General features: G+C 39.0%; 2 protein-coding genes across 2 annotated transcripts in view; one reads left to right on the forward strand and one right to left on the reverse strand.

The window, feature by feature from the left end:
* TCTN3 (tectonic family member 3) overlaps nucleotides 1-26,166 on the reverse strand; it is a 28,450-nt gene extending 2,284 nt beyond the window's left edge. The window contains exons 1-13 of the mRNA XM_009245651.3: nucleotides 25,701-26,166; nucleotides 25,410-25,533; nucleotides 24,978-25,096; nucleotides 19,641-19,768; nucleotides 19,296-19,404; nucleotides 19,093-19,208; nucleotides 18,544-18,579; nucleotides 17,609-17,689; nucleotides 16,564-16,689; nucleotides 15,574-15,681; nucleotides 15,156-15,250; nucleotides 14,705-14,858; nucleotides 12,522-12,659 (exon numbers count right to left, since the gene is read on the reverse strand). Coding sequence (XP_009243926.1) covers nucleotides 12,522-12,659; nucleotides 14,705-14,858; nucleotides 15,156-15,250; nucleotides 15,574-15,681; nucleotides 16,564-16,689; nucleotides 17,609-17,689; nucleotides 18,544-18,579; nucleotides 19,093-19,208; nucleotides 19,296-19,404; nucleotides 19,641-19,768; nucleotides 24,978-25,096; nucleotides 25,410-25,533; nucleotides 25,701-25,956 — 1,590 coding nt within the window. The 5' untranslated portion in view covers nucleotides 25,957-26,166. The remainder of the gene's footprint in view (nucleotides 1-12,521; nucleotides 12,660-14,704; nucleotides 14,859-15,155; nucleotides 15,251-15,573; nucleotides 15,682-16,563; nucleotides 16,690-17,608; nucleotides 17,690-18,543; nucleotides 18,580-19,092; nucleotides 19,209-19,295; nucleotides 19,405-19,640; nucleotides 19,769-24,977; nucleotides 25,097-25,409; nucleotides 25,534-25,700) is intronic.
* A 51-nt stretch (nucleotides 26,167-26,217) lies between these two features.
* The window catches only part of ENTPD1 (ectonucleoside triphosphate diphosphohydrolase 1), a 194,567-nt gene continuing 193,597 nt past the window's right edge, over nucleotides 26,218-27,187 (forward strand). The window contains exon 1 of the mRNA XM_054522681.2: nucleotides 26,218-26,385. The gene's annotated coding sequence lies outside the window, so the exon portion shown is untranslated. The remainder of the gene's footprint in view (nucleotides 26,386-27,187) is intronic.

The raw sequence follows: 27,187 nt of genomic DNA on the forward strand, positions 1-27,187 counted from the left end.
ACTCCAATCCAACAAGAAACAAGATACAAAAACTCCATATTCACTGGAATGGGGAGACATCATAATATGTGAAAACAGAAAGCAGACGGCAGCAAGGTTTAACAGAGGGAAAGAAGGCCAAACCTGAAAGTTTTCAGAGACTAGACACAAGCAGATTTTCTCTGTGGAACTCTAAAGACTCAGTGACAGGAGGTAACAGAGGAAGGGATGAGGGATGGATGGAAAATCATTACTGAATGATATCCCTTCAATGCAATCAGGCAACTATTCCTTCTCCCCCTCAACAAGAGACTAAACAACTTAAGCCAGAGAAATTCTGGACTCAGGGACATTGGGCATAGAGAAGGACAGAGTGAGGCATGGAACGAAAAATGGGGAATTATCCCTTCTCTAATTTAGCTCTAAAATGCTTACAGATGGTTTTACACCCATACCCTTCAGTCAGGAGACTAGAGAGTTTTCTCTGGAAAAAATTAACAGTTTCAGCAAAGACACAAAGATACTAACTCCTCCACAGTGAAGGCCACAAGTCAGTCAGTGTCACCCACAATCACAGAGCTTTCAGTCAGCTTAACAGCTTACTCATATTTTGAATAGAGAGTTCAAGATTGACAAACATGGGGAAAGTTTCTCACCATAAAGAGAAAAACTGTACCAAATGAACAAAATAAACAACTCTGAGGAAACACAGACAATGAAAGATGAAGATGCAAAGTTGTTAGTATCTTCAGAGATACATGAAAAAAGATATTATAAAAAGAAACAGAATAAGAAAGAGCTTAGGTATTAAAAATCTGATGGCCAAAATAAAAATTCAGTAAAAAAGTTAAAAGTTGAGGATCTTTTTTAGGAAGAAAAAAAGATAAGGAGATAGACGACGAGAGAAAAGAAAAAGAAACAGAGATTCAATCTAGTGACACCCTAACAGATTAATAGGAGTTCCAAAAAAAAAAAAAAAAAAAAAGAGAGATATCAGAGAAAAGAGTGGGAAGGAAATTATTAATCATGTAATAATAATAGAAAATTCTCAGAACTGAGTTTCAGAGTAAAAAATTTGGTATAATGAATGAAGAAAATATCTACTCAAGGCATACACTTGTGAAAACTTCAGACTACTAAGAATAAAAAGATCTTAAAATGGCTTCTGAACAGCAATATTGGAAACTAGAAGACAATGAAAGAATGCCTTCGAAATTGTGAGTGAAAATAATTTTCAATCTAAAATGTTCTATCTAACCAAATGATCATTTAAGCATGATGATGATGATGATGATTGAATAAAGATATTTTCAGACAATGTGAACTAAAGAAAATAATACTTTACATGCATCTTCCCCCCCAGATTATTAGACTCTAAGCTCTATAAACACAAGAGAATAAACCAAGAAAAAGGAAGAAGTAGTGTCCAGTAAACAGTGAATCTAAGACAAGTAAGAATAATTCCCTAGATAGCAGTACAAGGAAAGTCCCATGACCACTGCGGGGCAGCAACTAGTCCACACTACATCAGGTTATGGGTTTATGGAGGTCTCCATGAAGAAAATATGCAGGAAAATGTGGAACTGATAGATAATATGGCAAGTTCAACTGTTTGAAAAACTGCATTGAGAGAAATTTTACAGAGCTGTTGAAGAGTGTGAGAAGCCTTAGCTATTAGCTCAAAGAAAACTAAGAGTGAAATAGGTAATTATTAATTTCAGAAAAAATAAAAAGTTCCACAAAAATTGAATACTTGCCACAGCATGCATATTTACATAAACATCATGATGAAACATTGAATACTGATTTAATAATTTGATGTAAATACACTGGGAGAGTGGTGGGAGGGGTAGGAGGAAAATAACTGACCTACAAAAATAGAAAGTCATTATCTGTGAAACAGGTAAGTCAAGGATAACTAAGTGTTCAACAGCATAGTAGGGTGACTATATTAATAACAATATATTGTGTATTTCAAAATAGATAGAAGAGGAGATTTTAAATGTTCCCAACCACAAAGAAATGACAAATGTTCAAGGTGATGGGTATCCTAAATACTGATTTGATCATCACATAGTGTATGAATTTATCAAAATAACACATGGATCCTTGACTCCTTCCCCCCTCAACCTCCACATCTACATAGTCAAGTCTTACCTGTGGCATCTCTAAATCTGAATTCTGTCAATTCTCAAAGCCCTCCAAACTCCCACCCAAGTTCAGGCCTTCAGTATCTGCTGGTGAATGTCTACACAGATTAGAACTGTTCACCTCAGGGGTGCCTCACACCTTCCATGGATGATGTCTATCTGCTTCACCTCTCTATAACTAGTTTCAGGCATAGTACTTGGCACACAGTAAGCACTCAATAAAGATTTTTTTTTTTAAACAAATGAGTGGAGATTTATTTTGGAGGTAGGGAACTAACATAATAAGAGACTAATAAATCACAAAGTAGAAAGTATGTCACAGGTATTTAAGAGTTAGCAATTACAGATCTATTTGACCCTTTTTCCTTCCCATCACATGGTAACAGGATCTTAATGGTTGTGCTTAATTAATTCATGTATTTATTAACAAATATTTCAAATGAAATGCTTATTCTGCATTTATTTTTAAAATTGCCTCCATAATTGTATAGAAGTTTGGAGTAAATGCAGCCTAGTAGATAGTCCAATTAAAAGGAGCTTAAATTGCACTTACTAGGTAACCAGATACTACCGAATGTTATTGACCTATTTTATTTTATTTTTATTTATTTATTAAGACAGGGTCTCACTCTGATTGCCCAGGCTGGAGTGCAGTGGTGCAATCTTGGCTCATTGCAGCCTTGACCTCTCCTGGATCAGGTGATTCTCCCACCTCAGTCTCCCGAGTAGCTGAGGCTCAGGCGTGTGCCACCTCGCACAGCTAATTTTTTGTATTTTTTTTTTTTAGTAGAGATGGTGTTTCGCCATGTTACCTAGGCTGGTCTCAAATTCCTGCACTCAGGCAATCCACCTGCCTCTGCCTCCAAAATGCTGGGATTACAAGTATGAGCCATCACGCCTGGCCTATTTTATTTTTTGAGACAGGGTCTCACTCTGTCTCCCAAGCTGGAATGCAGTGGTACAAACACGGCTCACTGCACCCTCAACCTCTTAGAATCAAGCAATCCTCCCACCTCAGCCTCCCAAGTAGCTAGGACTACAGGTGCATGCCACCATGCCCAGCTAATTTTTTGATGTTTTGTAGAGATGGGGTCTCACTATGTTATCTGGGCTGGTCTTGAATCCCTAGGCTCAAGTGATCCTCCCACCTCAGCCTCCCAAAGTGCTGAGATTACAGGTGTGAGCCACTGCACCAGCCTATTGACCCGTTTTAGAATTTTAGTATCACATGAAGAACAAGGTTCTTTGAGTATATTCAGTATGTTTTATTTTGATTCTCAAGTCTAAAGTTTTTCCATTTGTGTTTTAAGAGTTACAGCTAGGCAAAATTAGAGAATTCACTGTTTATTTAGTGTGTGCAACAGGAAGAGCACTGGGGAAAAATAACTCCCTCAAAATCTGGTCACCTCATTTCTTTTATCAAGACAGACAAAAGATACATAGCCCAGTCAGCACATTTCATTTACTGTGGGTCCAGTTCTGTTATGTATGGTTGACTTAATTTATTTCTACTTTAAGCTATAATATTTCATGATGTTTACTTAAGAAATTACCACCAGCAATTCTGTTTTAACACTTTGTAAAGTTTGGGGGGTTATTTGCTTCAATTCAATTTACAGTACAATAAAATCCTTTGTCCCAAAATAAGATTTACTTTGTAACAACATGAAGAGCTTAGATTAGGTTACATTAGGCTTTGGTAATAAGAAGTATACCCTATATATTACATCTGCATGATCACAATTTTTAAACCATTATATGTTAATACCCTATGTAAAATCAGTACAAATAAAAACTATTAAAGAAAAAGTTGTGGATACTATCTTTTAGGTGTGTTTTTGTAGCTGCATTCAGACTATCAACTAGAACAAATTCATCTTTGGTACAAGTGTGTAACTCATTAATGAGCTGTAAGAGTTCCTTATTTTACATATACAAGAACTTTATCAGACACATATATTACAGACTCAGGCGTGTGCCACCTCACTCAGCTAATTTTTTGTATTTTTTTTTTTAGTAGAGACAGGGTTTCACCATGTTGGTCAGGCTGGTCTCAAACTCCCGACCTCCGGTGATCCGCCCGCCTTGTCTCCCAAAGTGCTGGGATTACAGGCGTGAGCCACTGTGCCCGGCCTCTCATGTTTTTTTAAATGTCTTTTGGTTGGTGTTAATATTTTTATTGAGGTATAATTTATAAACAATAAAATATATACATCTTAAGTATTTAGTTCAATGAGTTTTGCCAATTATATATGCTTTATAGCCAATACCCAAAGCAAAGTCTGGAGTATGTCCATTATTTCAGAGCTCCTTTGTGTCCCTTTCCAGTCTATTCTCTGTCCCTTTCCCAGAAGTAGCCACTTTCTGACTTTTATCATTAAAAATTAATTATTATTATTATGTGTGTGTGTGTGTGTGTGTGTGTCTGGTTTCTTTCACTAAAGATAAATGTTTCTGACATTCATCTATGTTGTTCTGTGTATCAGTAATTCATTCTGTTTTACTGCTAAGTAGTATTCCATTGTGTGAATGTATCATAATTTGCACATTCTCCTCAAGATGGATATTCGGGTTGTTTCCAGTTTTGAGCGATTATGAATAGGGCTGTTATAAACTTTCTTGCACAAGCCTTTTTTGGGGCATATGTTTTAATGTCTCTTGGGTAAACACCTAGGAGTAAAATTGCGGATTCATACGGAAGATGCATTTGTAAAAGTTTAGACCAATTTTCATATCTACTAGCAATGTATGAGAATTCCAGTTGTTCTACGTTCTTGGAACATGATTGTCAGAGTCTTTTTTGTTTTAGCCATTCTTGTGGGCATGAAGTAGTAGTGCACGGTTTTAATTTGCATATCTCTAATGATTAATGATGTTGAACACCTTTCCATGTTTATTGATCAATTGTTTATCTCCATTTGTGAAGTATCTGTTCAAATCCTTTTTTTTTTTTCTTTTAAGATGGAGTCTTGCTCTGTCGCCCAGGCTGGAGTGCCGTGGCATGATCTCGGCTCACTGCAATCTCTGCCTCCTGGGTTCAAGCAATTCTCGTGCCTCAGCCTCTGAGGTAGCTGGGACTACAGGCATGCGTCACCATGCCCAGCAAATTTTTGTGTTTTTAGTAGAGATGGGGTTTCACCATGTTGGCCAGGCTGGTGTCAAACTCCTGACCTCAAATGATCCACCCACCTCAGCTTCTCAAAGTGCTGGGATTACAGGTGTGAGCCACCACACCAGGCTGAAGTATCTGTTCAAATCTTTTGCCCATTTTTAGTTTGTCATTGTATTATTTATTTGTAAAAGGTCTTTTTATATTCTAGATATGTGTCTTTTGTCAGATAAACTATTGAGAAACTTTTTCTCCCAAACTAGCCTGTTTTCTCATTTTCATAATGGTATCTTTTGGTGAGCAGAGATTTTTAATTTTGCTAAAGTCCAATTTATCATTTTTAAAGTTGATGGTCAATGATTTTTTTATTTCTTGTCTAAGAAATCTTTGCTTTCTTCAAACTTATAAAGATAGTCTCTTATGTTTCTTTTAGAAGCTTTATAATTCTGGATTTTATGTATTGGTCTATGATCCAGACATAAGTACTCTATGTCTGGACTGAGATACAAGTTAGAGTTCATTTTTCCCCCATATGTTCACCCAGTAGTTCCAGTTTCATCCAGTTGTTCCAGCACCAACTTTTAAAAAATTGCAATAGTTTTTGAGGTACAGATGGTTTTTGGTTACAGGGATGAGCTCTTTAATAGTGACTTCTGAGATTTTAGCAGCACCAACTGTTAAAAAAAGAAACTTTCTTTTTTTTTTTTTCAGGGCAGGTGGCTCATGCCTGTAATCCCAGAACTTTGAGAGGCTAAGGTTGGAGGAACACTTGAGACCAGGAGTTTGAGACCATCCTGGGCAACATAGTGAGACTTCATCTCAACAAAAAATTAAATAGTTGGGCATGGTGGCATGTGCCTGTAGTCCTAGCTACCTCGGGAGGTTGAGGCAGGAGGATCACTTGAGCCCAGGAATTCGAGGCTGCAGTGAACAATGATGGCACCACTTCACTCCAGCCTGGGCTGTAACACAATAAGACCCTGTCTCTAAGAAGTAAATAGATAAATACTTGAAAAAAATTTTTCCCATTGAACTGATGTGATTTATGAACCTATTTTTGAACTCTATTCTGTCCCATTGGTCTATTTGTCTATCCTTATACTAGAGTACCACTCTGTCTGAGATTTGGAGTAAGTCTTTAAATCAAGTACTGTAAGTCCTCCAACTTTGTTCTTTTTCAAAATTGTTTTGGCTATTCTAAGTTCTTAGCATTTCCATTTAAATTTTAGAATCAGCTCATCAATTTCTATAAAAATGCCTTCTAGGATTTTATTGGGTCTGCATTAAATCTACAGATCCATTTGAGGATAGAAATCTTAATGTTAAGTCCTCTTCATGAACCATTTATTTAGATCTCCTTTATCTCAGTGATGTTTTATAGTGAAGAGGTCTTGCATCTTTTTGCTAAATTGTTCCTAAGTAATTTTTCCATGGTATTGTAAATGAAACGGAATAAATTCATTTTTAAATAACATCTAGTTATTTTTAGAGTTTCCTAGTGACTTTAAGTTTAATTTTACAAAAGCAGTAAATTATAAAGTTAAAGAATATAAAAATAATAAAACCATATTTCTACCACTAAGAATACCATTATTAATATCTATATTTTATCTATACACACAGATATCCATATGTATATTTTTAACCACATGAGATCATACTGTACAGGCTGTTTTGTAATCTGCTTTAAAAAAATAGCGTCTACCTCTTCATGTCAATAACATTTCTTTCTATCTAAAATATAGTCCATATTCAAGTTTCCCTAACTATCCCAAAAGGTGCTTTACATTTCTTTGTCCAAATCAGACTCCAAACTGCATCTGTATGTTATATCTACAAGTCTCTTTTAATTTAACACAATCAGATATGGTGATTTCTATTATGAATGTTAGACTTTATTTAATAAAGCATATTGCCACTCCAGCCAGAGAGACAAGCAAGACCCCATCTCTAGAATGAATGAATGAATAAATAAATAAATAAATAAATAAAGTGTGTTGTAAATGTCCATGTAAAGGTAATTTTTCCTTAAATATCTCCATTTTTTTTCCTTAGGGATAAACATATTTGAGAGAGAAGCCAATGAAAATCTGTAAATTCCCTAACTTATTCTAAAGATGTCAATGAAGTTATCCAAATTTTCAAATGAGTCATTGAGAATGAATATCTTACAGGATAAAGGTGGTTAAATGTCATGTATCAGGCAGAGATTTCAAGTGGTTATATGTTTTATTTTATTTGGATTTGAAACAGGGTCTCGCTCCGTTACCCAGGTTGGAGTTCAGTGGCGCGATCAAGGCTCACTGCAACCTCCGCCTCTCGGGTTCAAGCAATTCTCCTGCCTCAGCCTCCGGAGTAGCTGGGATTACAGGCATGTACCACCACGCCCGGCTAATTTTTGTATTTCAGTAGAGACAGGGTTTTGCCGTTTTGGCCAGGCTGGTCTCAAGCTCCTGACCTTAAGTGATCCATCTGTCTCAGCTTCCAAAGTGCTGGGATTACAGGTGTGAGCCACCACGCCTGGCTGGTTATATATTTTAACATAGGAAACATTAAGCAAACTTTGAAAAGTTCTTTTTGAAAAAAGGTAATAAAACAATTAAAAAATAAACCCCAGCTGAATGAACTAGGTCAGTTTCTTCAATGCTAGCTATTAGGAAACCACAGAAGGAGGCAAAGTACTTCTATAGTCTAATAGTTCATTAAGAGATAAAGGCAAATAGTAGTTGATTGATCCTTGTGAAAGAAAGATTTCAGTGACAGAAACTACTGATGAGTCATGGTTATTAAGTCTACTTACTGGTGGTGCTACAACTGTCCCTTATTGGAAGAGAGGTCAGTTAGTATTCTCCAAGACATTAACAAAAAAGAGAAAGAGAATCCCTTCTTACTAATCCCGTCACTTCCTAGCCCTTTCTATTGTAGTAATTATTTCTAAAATCTAATGTTGAATTACTCTTAATTATTGTTTCTTATCTTTCCTAGCATGCTGCCTGTTTAATTACAAGATTGTGGCAGAGGTTCTTAGCCTGGCTTCAAAAAATCAATAATCCCTGGAACAACATAAGGAATGTTGCATGTCTGCATTTTTCTAGTAAGTCAATAGTGTTAAACAGATTCTGTCGATGGAGTCCATAAGATTCAGAACCACTAAGACAGGCAGCTAGATTGGCAATTTTTCTAGCATATGTTACTTGACTGTGGTATAAAACATAGCCAACTTTCAATTATAATAAATAAAAGACATTTATTAAATGAAACAGTTATGAAATATAGTCAGAGATGTATCCTCTGAAAGTGTTTTTCAAATTGCAAATTGTGACCCACTAGTGGGTTGTGTTTAGCATTTAAAAAACAAAAACAAAACCAAAATAAACCAGAATAGAAAATATCTTTTTTTTTCTTTCTTGAGAAAAAGTCTTGCTCTTCGCCCAGGCTGGAGTGCAGTGGCAACATCTTTGCTCACTGCAACCTCTGTCTCACAGGTTTGAGTAATTTCCAGGTAATTTTTGTATTTTTAGTAGAGACAGGGTTTCACCACGTTGGCCAGATTTGGTCTCGAACTCTTGAACTTAAGGGATCTGCCCATCTTGGCCTCCGAAAGTGCTAGGATTATAGGTGTGAGTCACTGTGCCCGGCCAGAAAATATCACATTTTCTGTTGTGATACTGAAAATCACAAATTGTGGGTGCACTGGGTATAGTAAGGGCATTGTTTCATAAAACTTTTATGCCTATTTTATGTACATGTGTGTTGTAAACTCGGTCATGATATAAAATATATTTTCTTACCATGGATGATAGTCAACAAAGGTTGAAAAACATTGCTTTAATACCTGCTTTTCTCTTTTGTTTTGCCTCAAAACTTCTTGATACTCCACTTCTATAGAAGCTTGGAACCAAAAAAGTTAACGATGATAAAATTGATAATGATGATATCAAGAGTAATATTTACTGAATATATACTACGTGCCAGGAACTGTGCTGTTTTACTTTAATGATTTCATTTAATCTGTACAACCCAATGAGTATTATTAATTTCCATTTTATAGAAGAGAAAACAGATTTAGAGAAGTAAAATAACTTGATTTATACCTAGGTCTGTCTGACTGAAAGCCCATGCTTACCACATAAACTGCAGACAATGGATCTCTTGATAATCTAAAGAGTAGATGATTCACTTGGTGATAAACATGAATTAAATATTATAATTTTAGAAAGGTTTAGAGCCACGGTCCTGTGATGCTACATTGCCCTTTAAATTCACTTATTGTTTTGGTTTCAGTTGATACTGCATATTCCTTAAAACTAGTTGTTTCCTAGAGATATATTTTATTTTTTAATTTAAAAGGTTTATATGTAGGCATGACATATGATGTGTTTTATTAATTCTCAAATTTAAAGATCCCTTTAGAACCCTAAATAATATAAAATTATAAGTGGCAGAATACCATATGAACAAATGCTATTTACCTCATGGGTTTGTTGTGAGAATTCAACACTTACAAAAAACACTGATAAAAAATACCACTAGTATCTGTCACACAGTAAATGTTCAATAAATGTTTATCTATTATAATAATCATACAAAAAGATAGTGAAGTCTACACAGTTGTTTGTTTGTTTGTTTGTTTTTCTGTATTTTCCCTCTACTTTACTGTTTGTCCTTGGGAATGGTCCAAAAATTTTGCTACTTCACTTTTTATAGAAAGAGGAATTTAAATGTTTCTATAGCTATATATTTACAATGAAAAAGCATTCAGATAGTTCAGTTCACAATGCAACTGACCATCTAGCAGCTTGAGTTCAAGGTTTATAAACACAAATGCCTACCAGCCTAAGCAGATAACCTGAAAGAGAAGCAGGATGGTGAAGGGTGGGTTGGCTTAGGTTGTATGAATGCAGAACAGGGTAGAGTACTCTTTCTAAAAGTGGGTATCACCATTCAGCAACTGAAGATTTTATGCCATGCAGGAATATAATAGGGTTTATACTGTCAGATTTTCAATTGAAGTTGGAAATCTGGATGTCTGGGCAAATTCTTGATTCTTAAATGTTGGCATAAACTTAAATAACAAAATGCTTTGGGGGCCAAACAAAACAAGTCTATAGACTAAATGCAGCATATAGACTGGCAGTTTGCCACTCAGCTTTAGTTTTATGCCATCACTTAGATATTCTAAGCTGACCAACACAGCCTAGGTAAGAATATCATAAACTACAAACTTTCAAAGGGTGTCCAGTGGAGTAGGGAGAAGCATCCCAGAAGGTATACATTCTGCAAGTGTAACTCCTCTTTTTTATTTTAAAAGCTTTAGATGTACACTAGCTTTCTTTTGATAAGCTATTGCTATTCTGAGAAAAAAATTTCACAAAAGGCTGGGCATGGTGGCTCACGCCTGTAATCCCAGCACTTTGGGAGGTCGAGACAGGTGGATCACCTGAGGTCAGGAGTTTGAGACTAGCCTGGCCAACATGGTGAAACTCCGTCTTTACTAAAAATACAAAAAATTAGCTGGGCGTGGTTGCAGGTGCCTGTAGTCCCAGCTACTCGGGAGGCCGAGGCAGGAGAATCACTTGAACCCGGGAGGTGGAGGTTGCAGTGAGCCGAGATCACGCCACTGTACTCCAGGCTGGGAAACAAGAGTGAAACTCTGTCTCAAATAAAAAAAAAAAAAAAAAATTCACAAGATGTCCTAGACAAAAAGCCTGTGTGGATAGAGAAGTGATTTCAAGTTAAGGACAAATAATCATAAATGCATAAAGAAAAAATGAGTATGTTTATCTGACTTCTGGAGAAAACGTGCATTCGAGATTGAAGAAGTAAAAAAATTTTCTTTATTATAGAAGGAAATGCTTGCATTTGATAAACTTTTATAAGTTTCATATAAGTATGAAATGATACTTTTAAGATATGTTTTATTATAAGCTTATTATAAGCATTATAAGATATAAGTATCATTTCATAACTCCTTATACTTTTATAGGAGCATAGCATCTTTCATGGGGATGAGCTGGTTAGCCCATAAAGTGAAAATTTTTACACAAAATTACCTTTGCAAATCACTCAAATCACACTTAGTAAAGGAACGTGGTTTTGTATATACCATACCACATCTTAATACATTCAAACAATTAATTTTTACTTAATAATTGGAACAGATAATGTTTCTTCAATTGAATGAAGCACAGCTAAAATTCTCAACTCTCGCCCACTTAGGCCAGTTAAAGTGAATGACTGTAGTGTGGTTTTGTAGAGGGGACAAACTAACCTGAAAAGCTAACTTCTGCTAAATACTAGAAAAAGATATCAGTTAAAATACCCAGACAAAAAAGAGGCACTGAGTGACTTCAATGCCTAAAGTAACCAGAGATGTGGAAATCCACAGTGAGCAGTCCCCTGGGTATCTTTCCAAACAACACAGTAACTAAAAAATATAATTGAATGTTCTCATTAATACAGTTTCTGGTAACCTGAGTGTTGACCCCATTTCTAGGCAAAGAGAAATAACTTGCCCAACCCTGTTGTGAGGGAGACTCAAAGGTATTTTACTTCTGACCTAAATGTAGTCTCAAGTTTACTTCATTTCTGGGATGTAAGTACAGTGCAACAGATAAGAATTTAAATGTTTGATTTTCATTATAAGTTACTAAATTGGCATGCCAGTTTATATGTGAATAACTTCACCAGGACCTAGTCATTTCTAAGTAAAATGAAAATACCATGTTTTTAAACTTCTATAGCTAAAGATTGGTTTAAACACCAAGGCAGATGCTAAAGTTCTCCTAAGGCACATAATAAACAATAGGTATATGTTTGCTACAGATTAAAAGTGTTCATTTAATGGAGCAGATACAACCAAGAACTGGTGGCTATAAACTAGTCACAGCGGTAACTTTAATCACAATCAACAGGCTCAGGGACTCACATATAACTGTGTGGCTGACAGTTTGAACAATTATGAAAGGTGTTTTCTGTGGTTGAATCAATCAGAATAGTAATAATGGTAGGATTACTGAAAAGAAATTAACCTGTACTGTAATCTGGGGTCAGATTTTTTTTTAAAAAAAGGATATAAGCTGTATTCATGACAACATGTTAATTTCAGTAATCAGGCAGGGTGAATAGACTTGACAATTAATTATGTCAGCTCACTTTAAACAAACATTGGTTGCTAACATAAATTAGCTCTTGGAAGGTAAAAAATGATTTGGTTAACAAATGACTGATAAGACAATCTAGGCTTTGCAAGGCTTAGTAGTCCTTTATGAGCCATGACTTACCTGTATGGACTGGCAGTGGTATAAGAATCGAACTCCTGATACATGAGCTTGTGGGTTGGACAGGAGACCTACATATGCCCACAATACCTGGATCTCCAGGGAAACTGGTATGAGACAGCAGGAAGTACAGTTCATAGCCTGCAGAAGGGTAAAGAAGCATCTGCTTGAATTGCCTGATGGTTGCCTGTAGTCAATCACCATGCATTAAGCCATTGTTTCTTAAGCATTATTCAGTAATAAGGAAGGCAATGTAGCTTAGTGGAAGAACACAAAAGTTCACAATAAGACTATGTTATTATTCCTGATCTTTTTTTTTTTTGAGACGAAGTCTCGCACTGTTGCCCAGGCTGGAGTGCAGGGGCGCGACCTTGGCTCACTGCAACCTCTGCCTCCCAAGTTCAAGTGATTCTCCTGCCTCAGCCTCTCAAGTAGCTGGGATTACAGGCGCCCACCGCTACACCTAATTTTTTTTTTTGTATTTTTAGTACAGACAGGGTTTCACCATGTTGGCCAGGCTGGTCTTAAACTCCTGACCTTGTGATTTGCCTGTCTTGGCCTCCCGAAGTGCTGGGATTACAGGCAAGGCCCACCACGCCTGACCTCTGATCTGTTTTTTTTTTTTGAGATGGAGTCTCGCTCTGTTGCCCAGGCTGGAGTACAGTGATGTGATTTCAGTCCACTGCAACCTCCGCCTCCTGGACTCAAGTGATTCTCCTGCCTCAGCCTCCCCAGTAGCTGGGATTACAGATGCCCGCCACTATGCCTGGCTAATTGTATTTTTAGTAGAGACAGGGTTTCACCATGTTGGTCTGGTCTCAAACTCCTGACTTCAAGTGATCTGCCCGCCTCGGCCTTCCAAAGTGCTGGGATTACAGGTGTGAGCCATGGCACCTGGCTTCATTGATTAATTTAAATAACAGTTACTGAGTATCTCCTATGTGTGAGGTGCTTAGTAGGCACTGGCTTGAGCAGATCATGTGGCTAAAGTAAAGGATTTGAATACAGGAGCACTGTAAAGTCAAAGAAGATGATACATAAGGGTTAGATTATGAAGTGCATCCAAGTAGTCTGGAAGCCATCAGAGAACCTCAAAAGTTTCTAGAACAGAAACATAGTATACCTAATGCAGTACTCCAGGAGGATTAATTGCAAGATGCACAAAGGCATATCATTCTATATGGTTTCGATTTTTAACCAGATAATGCATTTTCATGTAAGTAATTGTAAAAATGTAAATTTTTATAATTACAATAGAAAGAGCACAATTTTAACCTCATGAAACTCTGTGCTGACCAAATATTCAGGAATACAAAATATTTGAAATATATGAGATTTTTGAACAGAAATCTGTAGATCATCTGCCTTCAAATTTTTTTCTAAGTAAGGAAAATACATTAGGTGTTTTAAACCTAACCTGAAATAATGACTTCAGGCTGGGAACAGTGGCTTATGCCTGTAATCCCAGCACTTTGGGAGGCCAAGGCAGGAGGATCACTTGAGCCCAGAAGTTTGAGACCAATCTGGACAACATAGTGAGATCTTGTCTCTACAAAAAAATCAAAAAATTATCTACGCATGGTGGCATGTGCCTGTGGTCCCAGCTATTCGAGGGGCTGAGGTGGGAGGATAGCTTGGGCCCAGAAGGTTGAGATTACAATGAGCCATGATCGTGCTACTGCACTCCAGCCTAGGTAATAGGGCAAGATCTTGTTTTTAAAAAAAAAAAAAAAAAAAAAAAAGGCCAGGCGGAGTGGCTCACGCCTGTAATCCCAGCACTTTGGGAGGCCGAGGCAGGTGGACCACAAGGTCAGGAGTTCAAGACCAGCTTGGCCAATATGGTGAAACCTCGTCTTTACTAAAAATACAAAAATTAGCCAGGTGTGGTGGCAGGTACCTGCAGTCCCAGCTACTAGGGAGGCTGAGTGAGGCAGGAGAATCCCTTGAACCCGGGAGGTGCAGGTTGCAGTGAACTGAGATCACGCCACCGCATTCGAGCCAGGGCAACACAGTGAGACTCCATCTCAAAAAAAAAAAAAAGGCTTCAAGTGGGCATGATTTCTTATACTCTTCCTTCTATGACAAACACATTATCTATGGAGACAAGACTGGTTTTAAACTTACTATCCATGATTTACAAAGGGGTAAAAATGAGTCTTCATCAGAAAGTATATTTCTCTCCTTACTGAAATGCTGCAGTGCCTGTTGAGGATCCTGGTCCACCCTCCTTTCTGGACTGGGTCAGCATTACCAAAGATGGCAACATGCTCTGGTCTGGGCGTTCCACGAAGAGTCTGATAAATCTCCTGCTGCAAGTGGCTGCAGTCTGCTTTCTTCAACCTATAATTAAATACCATGGAGGCTGCAGTCCAATGCTAACATAATAATATACCCATATTAGTACTGTATATCTAACCAGACATTGGAAATAATATAAAATAGACCAGAGGGTATAATCCTTAGTAGGTATTAACGACTGCCAGAAAACTTAGCAATATCAACACTATTTAGACTAAAAGACTATTCCTGACTAGCATCTTCCGAACTGTCATTAAAAATATAAAAGTTACCATATCAACATATTCCCTACATATTCCCGATGAAATTGCAGGAAATGATGCGGAAGCAAAGAACTACCTGAGCTTGCATCCAGATATTGCATTCACTCCAAACTGTACTTCATGTCTGTTAACAGAGCAACTTCCATTACCCTGGCTCTGTAAGAGGGTCATCCAAGGCGGAAAAGTGATGATCAAGGACATCATAACAGAAAAAAAAAGGAGGCAGCATTGCAAAATTTATGTTCTCATTCTCCTTTAATGCTATTTATTTTGTATTACTATCATAATGTTCGAGTCACAAATTTGTTTTTTTCCTCAAAAAACCACAGAGAGACAACTAGATTCCAAAAATGATTAATCATATATTAGTATATAAGTACCTCATTAAAATGAACAAAAAATTCCTCACCTTTGGCTAGTCTAACATAAGTTTGAAAGCCTTTGCAGCTTTTCTCATTAGGCTGCAACAGGCCACCCAGCTCTAAAAAGGATACTGAGTAACTTATATCACCAGTCAGAGCCAAGAGTGGCTTCCCAACTATATAGCCAGGATTCCCACTTCTAGGACTGGTGACAGAAGCAGCTGTGCTCTGTTGAAAAGCCTGCAGAAACAGTGAAGAGAAGTCAATTATGGAGGTAAGCATACTTTCCCACCTCCCACTGCTTGGCTTCACCATACCCTTCGTTAAGGCAAGGAAATGCAGTAAGTGAGCTACACTGAACAATCTGGCTTCTTTCCACAGTGTAACATTTTCTTCTTTCACTTTTTTTAATTCACTAAAATAAATCCTTCATAATCTGAATATTGAATTTCACAATATGCTACTTTTACCAAGGATTACAACCAAGAATCTACTAAGGATCCCTTAACCCTCTTTCTAAAAAATTACTAGCAATTGAGCAATAATAACACAGCCTGGTTAAAATCTGAAGAATTTAAATGCAATTAAAAATATATATATTTTAATTAACTATAGATGTTCCAGAGACGAGCTCTGAGAGACACAGCAGTTGGTTGATCACCTGACAGTAGAGTTGAGAAAATCTATGCTGGGTTCAAAAAGAGGAAAGAAGTAGCAGAAAGCCAAATGGCGCTGATTAAGACTGAACACTCAGATTAAGTGGGAAATGAGTAAAATGCTGACTGCCCAGAAATATGAGAAAAGCTAGTTAAAGAATTTTTGTAGGTGTTGGCTGAATTTATGATTCAAAATGACTATAAAAAAAGTTTTGATTTGAGACTGAAGTCCTGCTTTGTTGGGGGCCAAATAGAGAATTGGAGAAAATGTTAATGAGTAAACACTTGTAGAATAACTACAACTTGTAGTAAAATTATGGAATATTAAATGTTGAGGCCTCAATCGACAGACTGAACTAGGCCTTCATGTTCTTATTCTATTTCACATGTATTACAGAAGCAAAGAAATTATTTCTAACCCGATATTTCTTCCCCTCTAAATCCCCTATAAGAGAAAGGCCCTAACCCTGAAGTGAAGGATGAAGTGTTGCTGTAAGGAAGCGCCTGGCTCAGCAGTCAGGTTGGTTTGTCCCAAACTGACAGAAACCTTCTGGATTCCAAAAGTCCCATTGGTCTCTATCTCATAGGTGACCTGAAATGCAAAAAAGAATCAATTAATAAAAAGTAGTTATTGGGCCGAATATGTTTAGGACAGAAGATTTTGTCTTCAAGGGTGTTATTATAACTAAATGAGGCAGACTGAAACAGTAATGTTAAAAATGCCAAACACAAATACTATGAAAGATAAAGATGATTTCATATTATATTTGTATATAAAAAAGAAACTGGATAGAGCTCTTTAAAAGGGTTCATGGGTAGGTGAGTTTTTGGTAGGAATTGAAAGAGAAGAAAAATAAGTTGATTACGGACAGAGGAGGGCAAGTAGAAACAGGCAGAGGTGAGCACGAAACAGAAATCCGGTTTACTTGGCTCTCACAATGTTTGAGAATTAATAAAGATAGTTGCTGGGGATACAAGTTGCAGGCAATTGAAATTTCTGAGCATAGTCTTTAAGAAGATGCTTTATGATAATTCTTACTTTTTAAGGTTAGATTGTTTAGAGAACAGAGGAATAGAAGTTGATTAATCTACTTCAGAGTTTCAGATGATACTGTGTCAAGAGAAGAAAATGTGGTCAGTCAGTAAGAATCAGTAACAGACTGCAGGTGGGCAATGGAAGAGGTGTCAGAAATAATTTTAATGTCCTGGACCTGAAATACTGGAGGATGGTGGTGATGGAAATAACTGAAACGTGGTAGGGAGGATAATGGGCTCAATTATGGACAAGTTTAATTTCAAACTTGTTGGGAATTGTTGAAATTCACAATATGCTACTTTTACCAAGGATTACAACCAAGAATCTACAAATACAATAAGTTTGCATTCCCAACATTGTTAGAGAATGCAAACAAAATTCAGTGGGGTCAGTCTGATACTTAATGGAAGATGACGCACCTCTGGCAGTGTTGTTCAACATACATCAGTCCAGAATCTGAGGTCGGTATCCCTACCTGAGAAACTACATTCTGACAAGTGTTTCCAGCCAACAGAGGAGCATGAGCCTGTGAGGTAAGTATTACAGGAACCTGGAACTAGCAATGAAAAGAAGCAAATTAACTAAAACTGAAGGCGGTATTTTGTCTTTATCTATTAATAGATATCATGCTAAGATGAGTATTTTTCCTTCCCCTTGACCACCCTCTTTCTCTCTTCTTCCACTGCCAGCCAACAACTTAAATTCAAAAGTCTTTCTAAACCAGCACTTTTCAAAACTTCTCAGAACACTAGTTCTATTAAATATAAAACAAGGGTTCCATAGTCAAATAATTGTTAGAAATACTATATTAGTATTCCCCTTAGAGATTAATAAGGCCCTGTAGCAAATTAAAGACTCCAGGAGGGGTGAGATGGCTCACACCTATAATCCCAATACTTTGGGAAGCCAAGTCAGGAGAATTGCTTGAGGCCAGGAGTTCAAGACCAGCCTGGACAACATAGCGAGATCCCCATCTCTAAAAAATATTAAAAAATTAGCTGGGCATGGTGGCACATGTCTATAGTCCCAGCTACTTGGGAAGCTGAGGTAGAAGGATTAGTTGAGCCCAGGAGGTTTAGGCTGCAGTGAACTGTGACCGTGCCACTGCACTTCAGCCTGGGTGACAGAGCAAGACCCTGTCTCTAAAAAAAATTAAGAAGCCCACCCTAAATATAGTTTATTTAACCCAATGTTTACAAACTTATCTAACACCTTATGGATCCTGGTTTCATACGAGGCTATTAACTGTATAGGACGTACTTGCAAAAGCACCATTTTAGATCCCTACTTAATTGTTTGCTACATCACGCTTACATTTATCTTTCAACAGTACAACTTAGACTAAAATTGCCTCAGATGCAGAGGAGCCAAATATTCTTTTTCCTTTTTCCTGGTACAACAGCGTCATACCTCCATATTCTGTGGATCGGTCATGCCTCTTGGAACCTAGGAGAACAGCAGGGACAAGAGTGTTCATATACCTTACCAAAAATCACCAGGAGCTTGAGGTTTCATATTACTAACAATAGGCTTTGGTTTGGTGGGCGGGGGAGTCAATATATTAGAATGATTTACTTCCTCTATTCCACCCGACTCTTCTTTACACTAAAATGCCAGGAAGTGGAGCCAGGCAGGAGGGTGACAGACTGTGACGCCTATTTACTCTGACAGAGCTCTACTGAATAGCAAAAGCAAGAAGTTTGGTGAAATGGGTGTTTTCCCCCTTCCACCCTCGCAAGCCAATCCCATTAGTGAAAAGGGTGATGATCTCTTATCCTGCATATATATCCCCAATTATTTCATTTGTCTTCAGATATGGTTTCCAGGCCCTCTGTCTTTTACGTGGCTCCTGGGGATTCTGACTTTTATTCAATGCTCTTTCCACAACCCACAACAGTGAGAAGCATGTTCACTTCAACTTCATAGTAGTGACAGTGTAGGGAGAGAAAGGACACCTACCTTTAAGACTGTGAAGTTATAGTAAGAGGCAGCATTGAGGGCTGAATCCAAGGTACAGCTACTAGCCAGGTTCTTGAAGAAACGAGTGCAAGTTGTACTTTTACTCTCTAGGAAACCTTAAACACAAATAATTAAGAGAGTGGTAAATGAGAAAGCCTGTTTTAAATTGAATGAAAAGGTTGGTACTTTTGCTCTGGATTCACCTGCAGGATTGCGTTCAGCACAGAGTCCCCCAGCTCCAACTCCTGCAGGTTGTCTCAGCAAGCTTATTACAGACCACTTGGGGAAGTAAGTAAGAATGGGGTCCCCAGCCTGAATAAAATATAAAAGAAACTTTGTTCACAGTGAGACTGGACTAAACTACAACAGAAAAGAAAGAGTAGAAACAAGGTTAACTCAAGGGCATGATTACATGGACAGTACTGCCCTCCAAAGAGCTGACAATGGTTTAGCTAGCTGCAGGGTAGTGCTGCAAAGATACCTTGTCAGCTGTCTGCTATGAGAGTAAAAACCAAACCAAACAATCCCACCCCCTTCCCCAGGCTCACCCTGTAAAAAGATGGTGGTGACTGAGTTTGGAATGTTGAAGTGAATGATTCGCCTCCAAACTCTGCAGCCAGGGCCTGGAAGTTGGTTGCATTGACCTTTTGAAGCTTCTGGAAATAGTTTAAGTTTGCTAAAATGTTTTTTAAAACAAAAAGGGTTTAGATAAAAGAAAAACATGCCAAGTATTAAAAATATTTTAAAAATATTTTTATTGAAGCATAATATACAGGGTGCAAATCTTAAGTGTAAACTCAAAGAATTTTTACAAATTTATATACTTGTATTACCACTACCCAGATGAAGTTACAGAATATTTCCCCAGAAGGCTCCCAATCAATACTCCATCTCCAGAAATAACAATTCTGACTTCCATCACTTCTTAATTTATTCACAATCTACTAACTGAATTATTGTTTTAATATGAAGATCTGAGATAAGAATATGTTCATGAATGCCAGTCAATTTCAAGTCATTGATGGCCAAGAATGTGTATGATCAGCAATTTGTAATGAAAATAGGAAGCTCAGCCAGGCGTAGTGGCTCAGGCCTGTAATCCCAGCACTTTGGGAGGCCGAGGCAGGTGGATTACCTGAGGTCAGGAGTTCGAGACCAGCCTGGCCAATATAGTGAAACCCCATCTCTACTAAAGATACAAAAAATTAGCCGGGCATGGTGGCAGGCGCCTGTAATCCCAGCTACTCAGGAGGCTAAGGCAGAAGAATTGCTTGAACCTGGGAGGCAGAGGTTGCAGTAAGCCGAGGTCGCACCACTGCACTCCAGCCTGGGCAACAAGAGTGAAACTCTGTCTCAAAAAAAAAAAAAAAAAAAGAAAATAGGAAGCTCAATAATGCTCATGTCTGCCCCATACCAGGTGGGTCTCTAATAGAATCGCACTATTTCCATAGGAACATGGGACAATTAGAAACAATTATGACAATTATTTGATCTGTCCTTTCCAAATCTTCCTGTTTCCTCTACACTTCAACTGACAAGTCCTAACAACAACTGACGAGTCCTAACAGTTTCCATCTCCCAAGTTTAGAGATTCGTTGCATTTTCTTCCTTAAGCCTTATAATTCCTCCATTCAAGATTTTAGATACTTCAAAAGGGTATTTTCTGGAAGAATTCTATAATTTCTATGATAGCAATGTATAAATCTACTGAAACTCCTGCAGTCATCTCTTTATGGCACTTCAGAACCAGTAAAGAGATGTAAGAAAAGGGCTGTGATGCTGTCCCCTGCCCAGAGGATGGCAGGTGATTGACAACACTCTGTCTGCTTTATTACTCCAAGTCTGCTAAATTGAAAAAAGAACATAGGGAAACATTCCCCTTGCCAGTTTCATTCTTCTGTAAGTAATGGTCATTTGTACAGAGCAAAAGAGGTTACAATACCTGCATCATTGAAAGCAAATGAGGATTCCACGTTAAATGAACCTGACCTTTATCCTCTGTGATAATGGATAACATCTTAATTATCTGACTTTTCAGCTTGCTGAAAAGTCAGCATGAATGCAGCTCTCAATTCTGGGGCCTTTCAGACTACTCACTCTCCACACATCTCCTAGATCCTTCTTATTCAAAGTGGGGTACACACATTAGTAGCTCCAGCATCACCTGGGAGCTTCTCAGAAATGTAGACTCTCAGGCCACTCCCCAGACCTGAGTCAACATCTTCATGTTAACAAGATCTCCAGGTAATGTGTATGCATATTAGAATTTGAAAAGCATTGCTCTGAAACAGGTGATGTTGATGCTGCTGGTCTGTGGGCCACTTTCCACCTCTGATCTGAAATCTTCAAATCCTAACACTTCCAAGAGCTATTTAAACATTTCCTTCGGAACTCATACCCTGAAAACCACATGGAAGAGATATTTACCTCATGTAAAATGCAGTTATTTGTATCTTTATAAATGAAATAAAAGTTAAAGTTAAGCTAAGAAAGAAGGTGAACTGAGATGGCAAAATATCTATCTGGCTATTTTTTCATGGCTTAAATGAATAAGAGAAAGTTTACATTTTGTCTCTCACTTCAATGCAAAGATATTGGCAGTAGTGACGGTAAATATAGGCTAAGTAGAATTTTTGCCTAAAATTTCTACCATCATAGATGATATATTACACCTAAAAGAGCTTAAAGGTATTTAGATTTCTATTACAATTTCAGATGTCAAAGGAAGCCTAAAGACCATCTGACCTAATCCCATGAGGAAATTTGGATCCTCAGAGGTAAAAGAGTAGCAAAAAGCCAGAGGGCCAGCTTGCAGAGCCAAGAGTAGATTGCAGATCTCCTATTCCTCGTGTTTTTTCCCCACTCCATCATGCTGTACAGACTTTGACTAAAAACATAATTTACTGATGATCATTATCAGTAGATACATATTTTTTTGAGTTTTATTTTATTTTGGAGACAGGATCTCACTCTGTTGCCCAGGCTGCAGTACAGCTCACTGCAGCCTTGAACTCCTGGGTTCAAGCAATCCTCCTACCTCAGCCTCCCAAGTAGCTGGCACTACAGGCATGCGCCACCACACCCAGCTAATTTTCCTATTTTTTGTAAAGACTGGGTCTCGCTATGTTGCCAGGATTGGTCTCGAACTCCTGTGCTCATGCAATCCTCCTGCCCTGGCCTCCCAAAGTGCTGGATTACAGGCACCAGCCACCATGCCTGGCTGTACCAATAGATACTATACACCACAGGGAAACAAAGATATGGTCCATCCTTTCATGGTGTTGACAATTTACCTGGAAAGACATGATGTTTACATAAACTAATAACAATATAAGAAATCCTATAGGTTCTAAGAGGGTAACTCAAACAATAAATGCTTTAGAACTTCTGAGGATGGGCTTACTTCCAATAGATGAGCAAGAAAACACTCATGGAAAATACAGGTATTTCAAAACGCAAAGAGAAAAAGGAACTATAGAGCCAGAAAGAAAAGCAAATACAAACTTGGGAAAAATACAGGGCATATCTTGAGGACAACGAGTAGATGAGTTCAGCCAAAGCAGAGGGTCAAGTAGAGAGTAATGCTAAAAGAGCCAGGAACACTAAGTTGGATCAAATAGGAGGTTTGACTGGCCGGCTAAGAAGCTGGACGTTATTTTATGGATAGTGGGAAGTAATGGAGGTTTCTCAGTAAGGAAGCAACATAATGCAATGTTATAGAAAGATTTATCTAGTGAAGTGATTCTCCACAACTGTGTATACTGTGTGTATATGTGAGGAAGGTAGGTAAATAATCAGAAACAAAGGGAAGTTTTTGCCTTTTTCATACTAAACATGAATGTACACCCCACCCTCGTTCAGGGAAAAGTTCATTGATGTAATGAACCATAATTACTATTAGAAGTGGCCATATTCCTCCCCCAGGTGTTGCTGGTTAAAGAAAGTTCAGATCCACTGATCCCGAAGGAGTGTGCAGGATGGTGTGGGAGGCAGGAGTGGGGATCAAAAGCAGGGAGCACCAGGTAGGTGCCATTGCAATAACCCTGGAGCATGATCATAAGGCTGGATTTAAAAGGCAGTAAAATGTTTGGAAAAGAAGAGACAACTTTATCTTTTTTTGAGACAGACTCTCGCTCTGTCACCCAGGCTGGAGTGCAGTGGTGCAATCTCAGCTCACTGCAACCTCCACCTCCCAGGCTCACGCGATTCTCCTGCCTCAGCCTCCCAAGTAGCTGAGATTACAGGTGCCCACTACCATGCCTGGATAATTTTTTGTTTTTTTAGTAGAGACAGGGTTTCACCATGTTGGTTAGGCTGATCTCAAACTCCTGACCTCAAGTGATCTGCCCACCTCAGCCTCCCAAAGTGCTGAGATTACAGGCGTGAGCCACCACACCAGGCCACAACCTTATCTTAAAATGAAGTATTCATCTTGTTCCCTTTACCCTATTACCATCTAAATAACCACAAGGCTCCTGATAACTGCTTTCAAATTCAAGTCCCCCAAAACCAAAAACTGGTTGTTTTCTGAGACAAATATAGTTTTGCAATTCTTATTAACAGTGAGATGAAATCAGGATGAGGTGACTTCCAGGATGCAAGAGACATTTAAATTCATTTTGTGCAGGAACATTCTTTTGCTTCATAGACATTTTTAAAAAGATAGATTAGCTTCGTATCTTTAGAAATGTCATAGCCATCACCAGCAAATTTCTAAGTCCACTAACCATCCCTAATAATAATAACTTCTAATCTTCATTGTACTCTACAGTTGTAGAGCACTTTCATATACAAAGCCAAAGATATCATTTCTCACTATACAGTTGAAGAAAGAGCCTGGAAATGCTAAGGGATTTGCCCAAGTCTGTATAGCTGGTAAGGAAATGGCAGGACTGAGATCCTAATCTAATGCTCCTCCTACACTGTTGCCTCATGAAATGAAAATAAGGTTGGCATAGACTCATTTGTCAAAGATGTTCATTCAAACATTATTTGGTGCTTACTATGTGTTAGGCATTGGGGATTCAGTTAGTACCCTCATGGAGATTGTAGTAAGTGGGGGATATAGTCTATCTGTGATTATCCGAGTTAAGAGGAATGATTAAAAGGATTGAAATTAAAGTTCTTTATGAGTTTTCTGATCCACAGCCAATAGAACATAAAAAGTTGCAAATATGGCCAGGCACGGTGGCTCACACCTGTAATCCCAGCACTTTGGGAGGTCGAGGTGGGTGGACCATGAGGTCAAGAGATCAAGACCATCCTGGCCAACATTGCAAAACCCCGTCTCTTCTAAAAATACAAAAATTAGCTGGTCATGGTGGCACGCACCCATAGTCCCAGCTACTCGGGAAGCTAAGGCAGGAGAATCACCTGAATCCGGGAGGTAGAGGTTGCAGTGAGCTGAGATCGTGCCACTGCACTCCAGCCTGGCAATAGGGGGAGGCTCCGTCTCAAAAAAAAAAAAAAAAAAAAAAAAAAGCAAATATATTCGGCAATAAGAGAGAAGAGGCAGAAAGATGCGTAGAGATTCAAAGGACAAAAAAAAAAAAAAAAAGTTTAAAAAAAAGAGACATGGAAAAAAGGCCAGAATAAAAGCCAATTCTCAATAAATGTTAGACCAAGCTTGTCCAGCCTGCAACCCACTGGCCACATGCAGCCCAGGACGGCTTTGAATGCAGCCCAACAACACAAATTTGTAAACTTTCTTAAAACATTATGACTTTTTTTGCTTTTTTTTTTTTTTTTTTTCTTTAACTCATCAGCTATCGTTAGTGTATTTTACGTGTGGCCCAAGACAATTCTTCTTCCAATGTGGGCCAGGGAAGACAAAAGATAACACTCCTGTGTTAGAAAATAAGAACAGCCAACATGTTTCTACTCACAGTTGTTCACATGGACACAAAACTGCCTGATTCCATTAGAATCCATGAAAACTCTTGAAGGAAATGGGGAATTACTCCTGAAGATAAGAGAGTTGTCTACACAAACCCAGCTTGAAGACCTGTCAGCAAAGAGGAGGGAGAAGATATATTTAGAAGGGGCGGGGCAGGTCCAAAAAAGAGTGTCCCAGCAATATCGGCCAGATGCCAAAGAGAGGACTCCTTGGGCACCTATAGGACGACACGAAGATCTTATTCTACTGGCCAGCCCTGCTCTAGAGAATCAGAAAAGGCAATTCCTAGGAAAAACGAAGGGAATGTCCTAGGAGTGGAAGTACGGGTGGGAGGCACAAAGACTAACTCTTCTTACATCCAAATGTTACCCATTGTAGGCCCCAATCCCCTTTAGGATTCAGTCTGAGCAACGAGGCTCACCTTACGCTGCCAGGAAGGCAGAAGGAGAAAACTGTCCTCGGATGGAGAAGATAGCAGTCCCTGTCGCAGCAGCAATTTATATCGCAGGCTCCAGGAGTCAAGTCACAGACACAGATCGGTAAGACTATGAAAGTACAACACAGAGTGAGTGGGATGAAGATCCCCAAACTCTCCCAGGTGCTCATCCTCCTTCTTCCAACAGCCCCACTCCCGCTTTGTGGCAGCTCAACTTTGCTCACAGAATTTTAGATCTCAGAAGTAAGTTTCCACCCCCACAACGTTTTCCCTCACCTGGGAAGAGGTCCACAGTCCTATTCCCAGGCGCCGAGGGAGTCACGAGAGTAGGGACCACTGTAGAGATTCCAGGCACGGCCGGGCGAGTTGCAGTTGCCTCTGAAGGGGACTGGAGGGTTCCGCCATCCGTCCCTCGCTGCAGCTCCAAAGACGTGGGCACTGCCCCTGATGGGGAGGAAGAGGGCTGAGGCCGGACGCCATCGGGGAACATCAGAAAGAACACTTGCAGGAGCGCGAGCTGTGGGGTGCGCATGAGGCATTGAGGGACCTCGGGTCCGACGTAAGCCTCCGCAGTCTCCAGACACGTTGCCAGAGCGTGGGTGGGAGGAGTCGCATAGTCGCATAGCGTCTGTCGCCATCAGCGTGCCTCTTCTCATTGGCTCATGAGAAGTCTGGGAGCTCTTCAGCCAATCGAAAGTGGGGTTGTTACAGCTCTTTCAGTGTCCTTCGGTCTGCGCCCTCCTCCTTAACGCGGGCCGGGCCGTGCCTCCGTTGCCTGGCAACCGTCAGTGACGAAGGAGCCCTTGCGCCTTCCCTCCGCTAGGTGGCGGTAGGAGTGCGGCGGACCGAGAGGTTCCGCGCCCACTTCGCGGCCCAGAGGACTGAGCCCGGCCTCCGGTGCAAGGAAACCCCAGAGGCCGGAACTAGAATTGCAAATTTTTTTTCACCCCGGATTCCAACGGTGAGAAACCCTTTCTGTGGAAGAATAATGTTCTCAGGTGGGGGAAACACACCTAAGATCACATACCTTAAAAAACAGCCTCCTCTAAATATGGCTTTTTTTTTTAAACACATTAGAAATAATGTTCATTCAGCTCCTTACATTTTAACATTGAGAAATTTTAAAAACCCTAAAGAAATGCATCAAATCATTAAAGATGGACTGCATGTTTGTTGTCAGAAAAAGCAGTGAGAGAAAAATAAGAAAAAAGGGTAGGAAAAATGTGAGAAAATAGGGAGAGAAAGAATAAAAAAAGAAACATTGTCTAGGAGGTAAGAAAATAAGATGGAGGAATGGAAATAGAAGATTTTTTTTTCCGTGTTAATGGCAAATTTTTTAAGCCTCTCTAGGAGGTTTTTGTTCTTCCGAGGAATGGCGTGCCTCTTCTGATTCCCCACAGCAGCGCGGGCCATGGGACTTTCCTGCAGTATTGGAAATGTACCGTAGCTGCCCTGTCCAGCATGGTAGTCACCGGCCTTATGTGGCAATTGTGCGCTTGAAATGTGGCTAGTGTGACCGAGGAGCTGATTTTTTTTTTTTTTTTTTGAGACAGAGTTTCGCTCTGTCGCCCAGGCTGGAGTGCAGTGGTGTGATCTCAGCTCACTGCAACCTCCGCCTCCAGGATTCAGGTGATTCTCTGTTTCAGCCTCCCGAGTAGCTGGGATGACAGGCACGGGCCACCACTCCCGGCTAATTTTGTTTTTATTTTTATTTTTAGTAGAGATGGGGTTTCCCCATGTTGTCCAGGCTGGTCTCGAACTCT

This window comes from Pongo abelii, chromosome 8 (genome assembly GCF_028885655.2).
Source record: "Pongo abelii isolate AG06213 chromosome 8, NHGRI_mPonAbe1-v2.0_pri, whole genome shotgun sequence".
Taxonomy (NCBI): Eukaryota; Metazoa; Chordata; class Mammalia; order Primates; family Hominidae; genus Pongo; species Pongo abelii.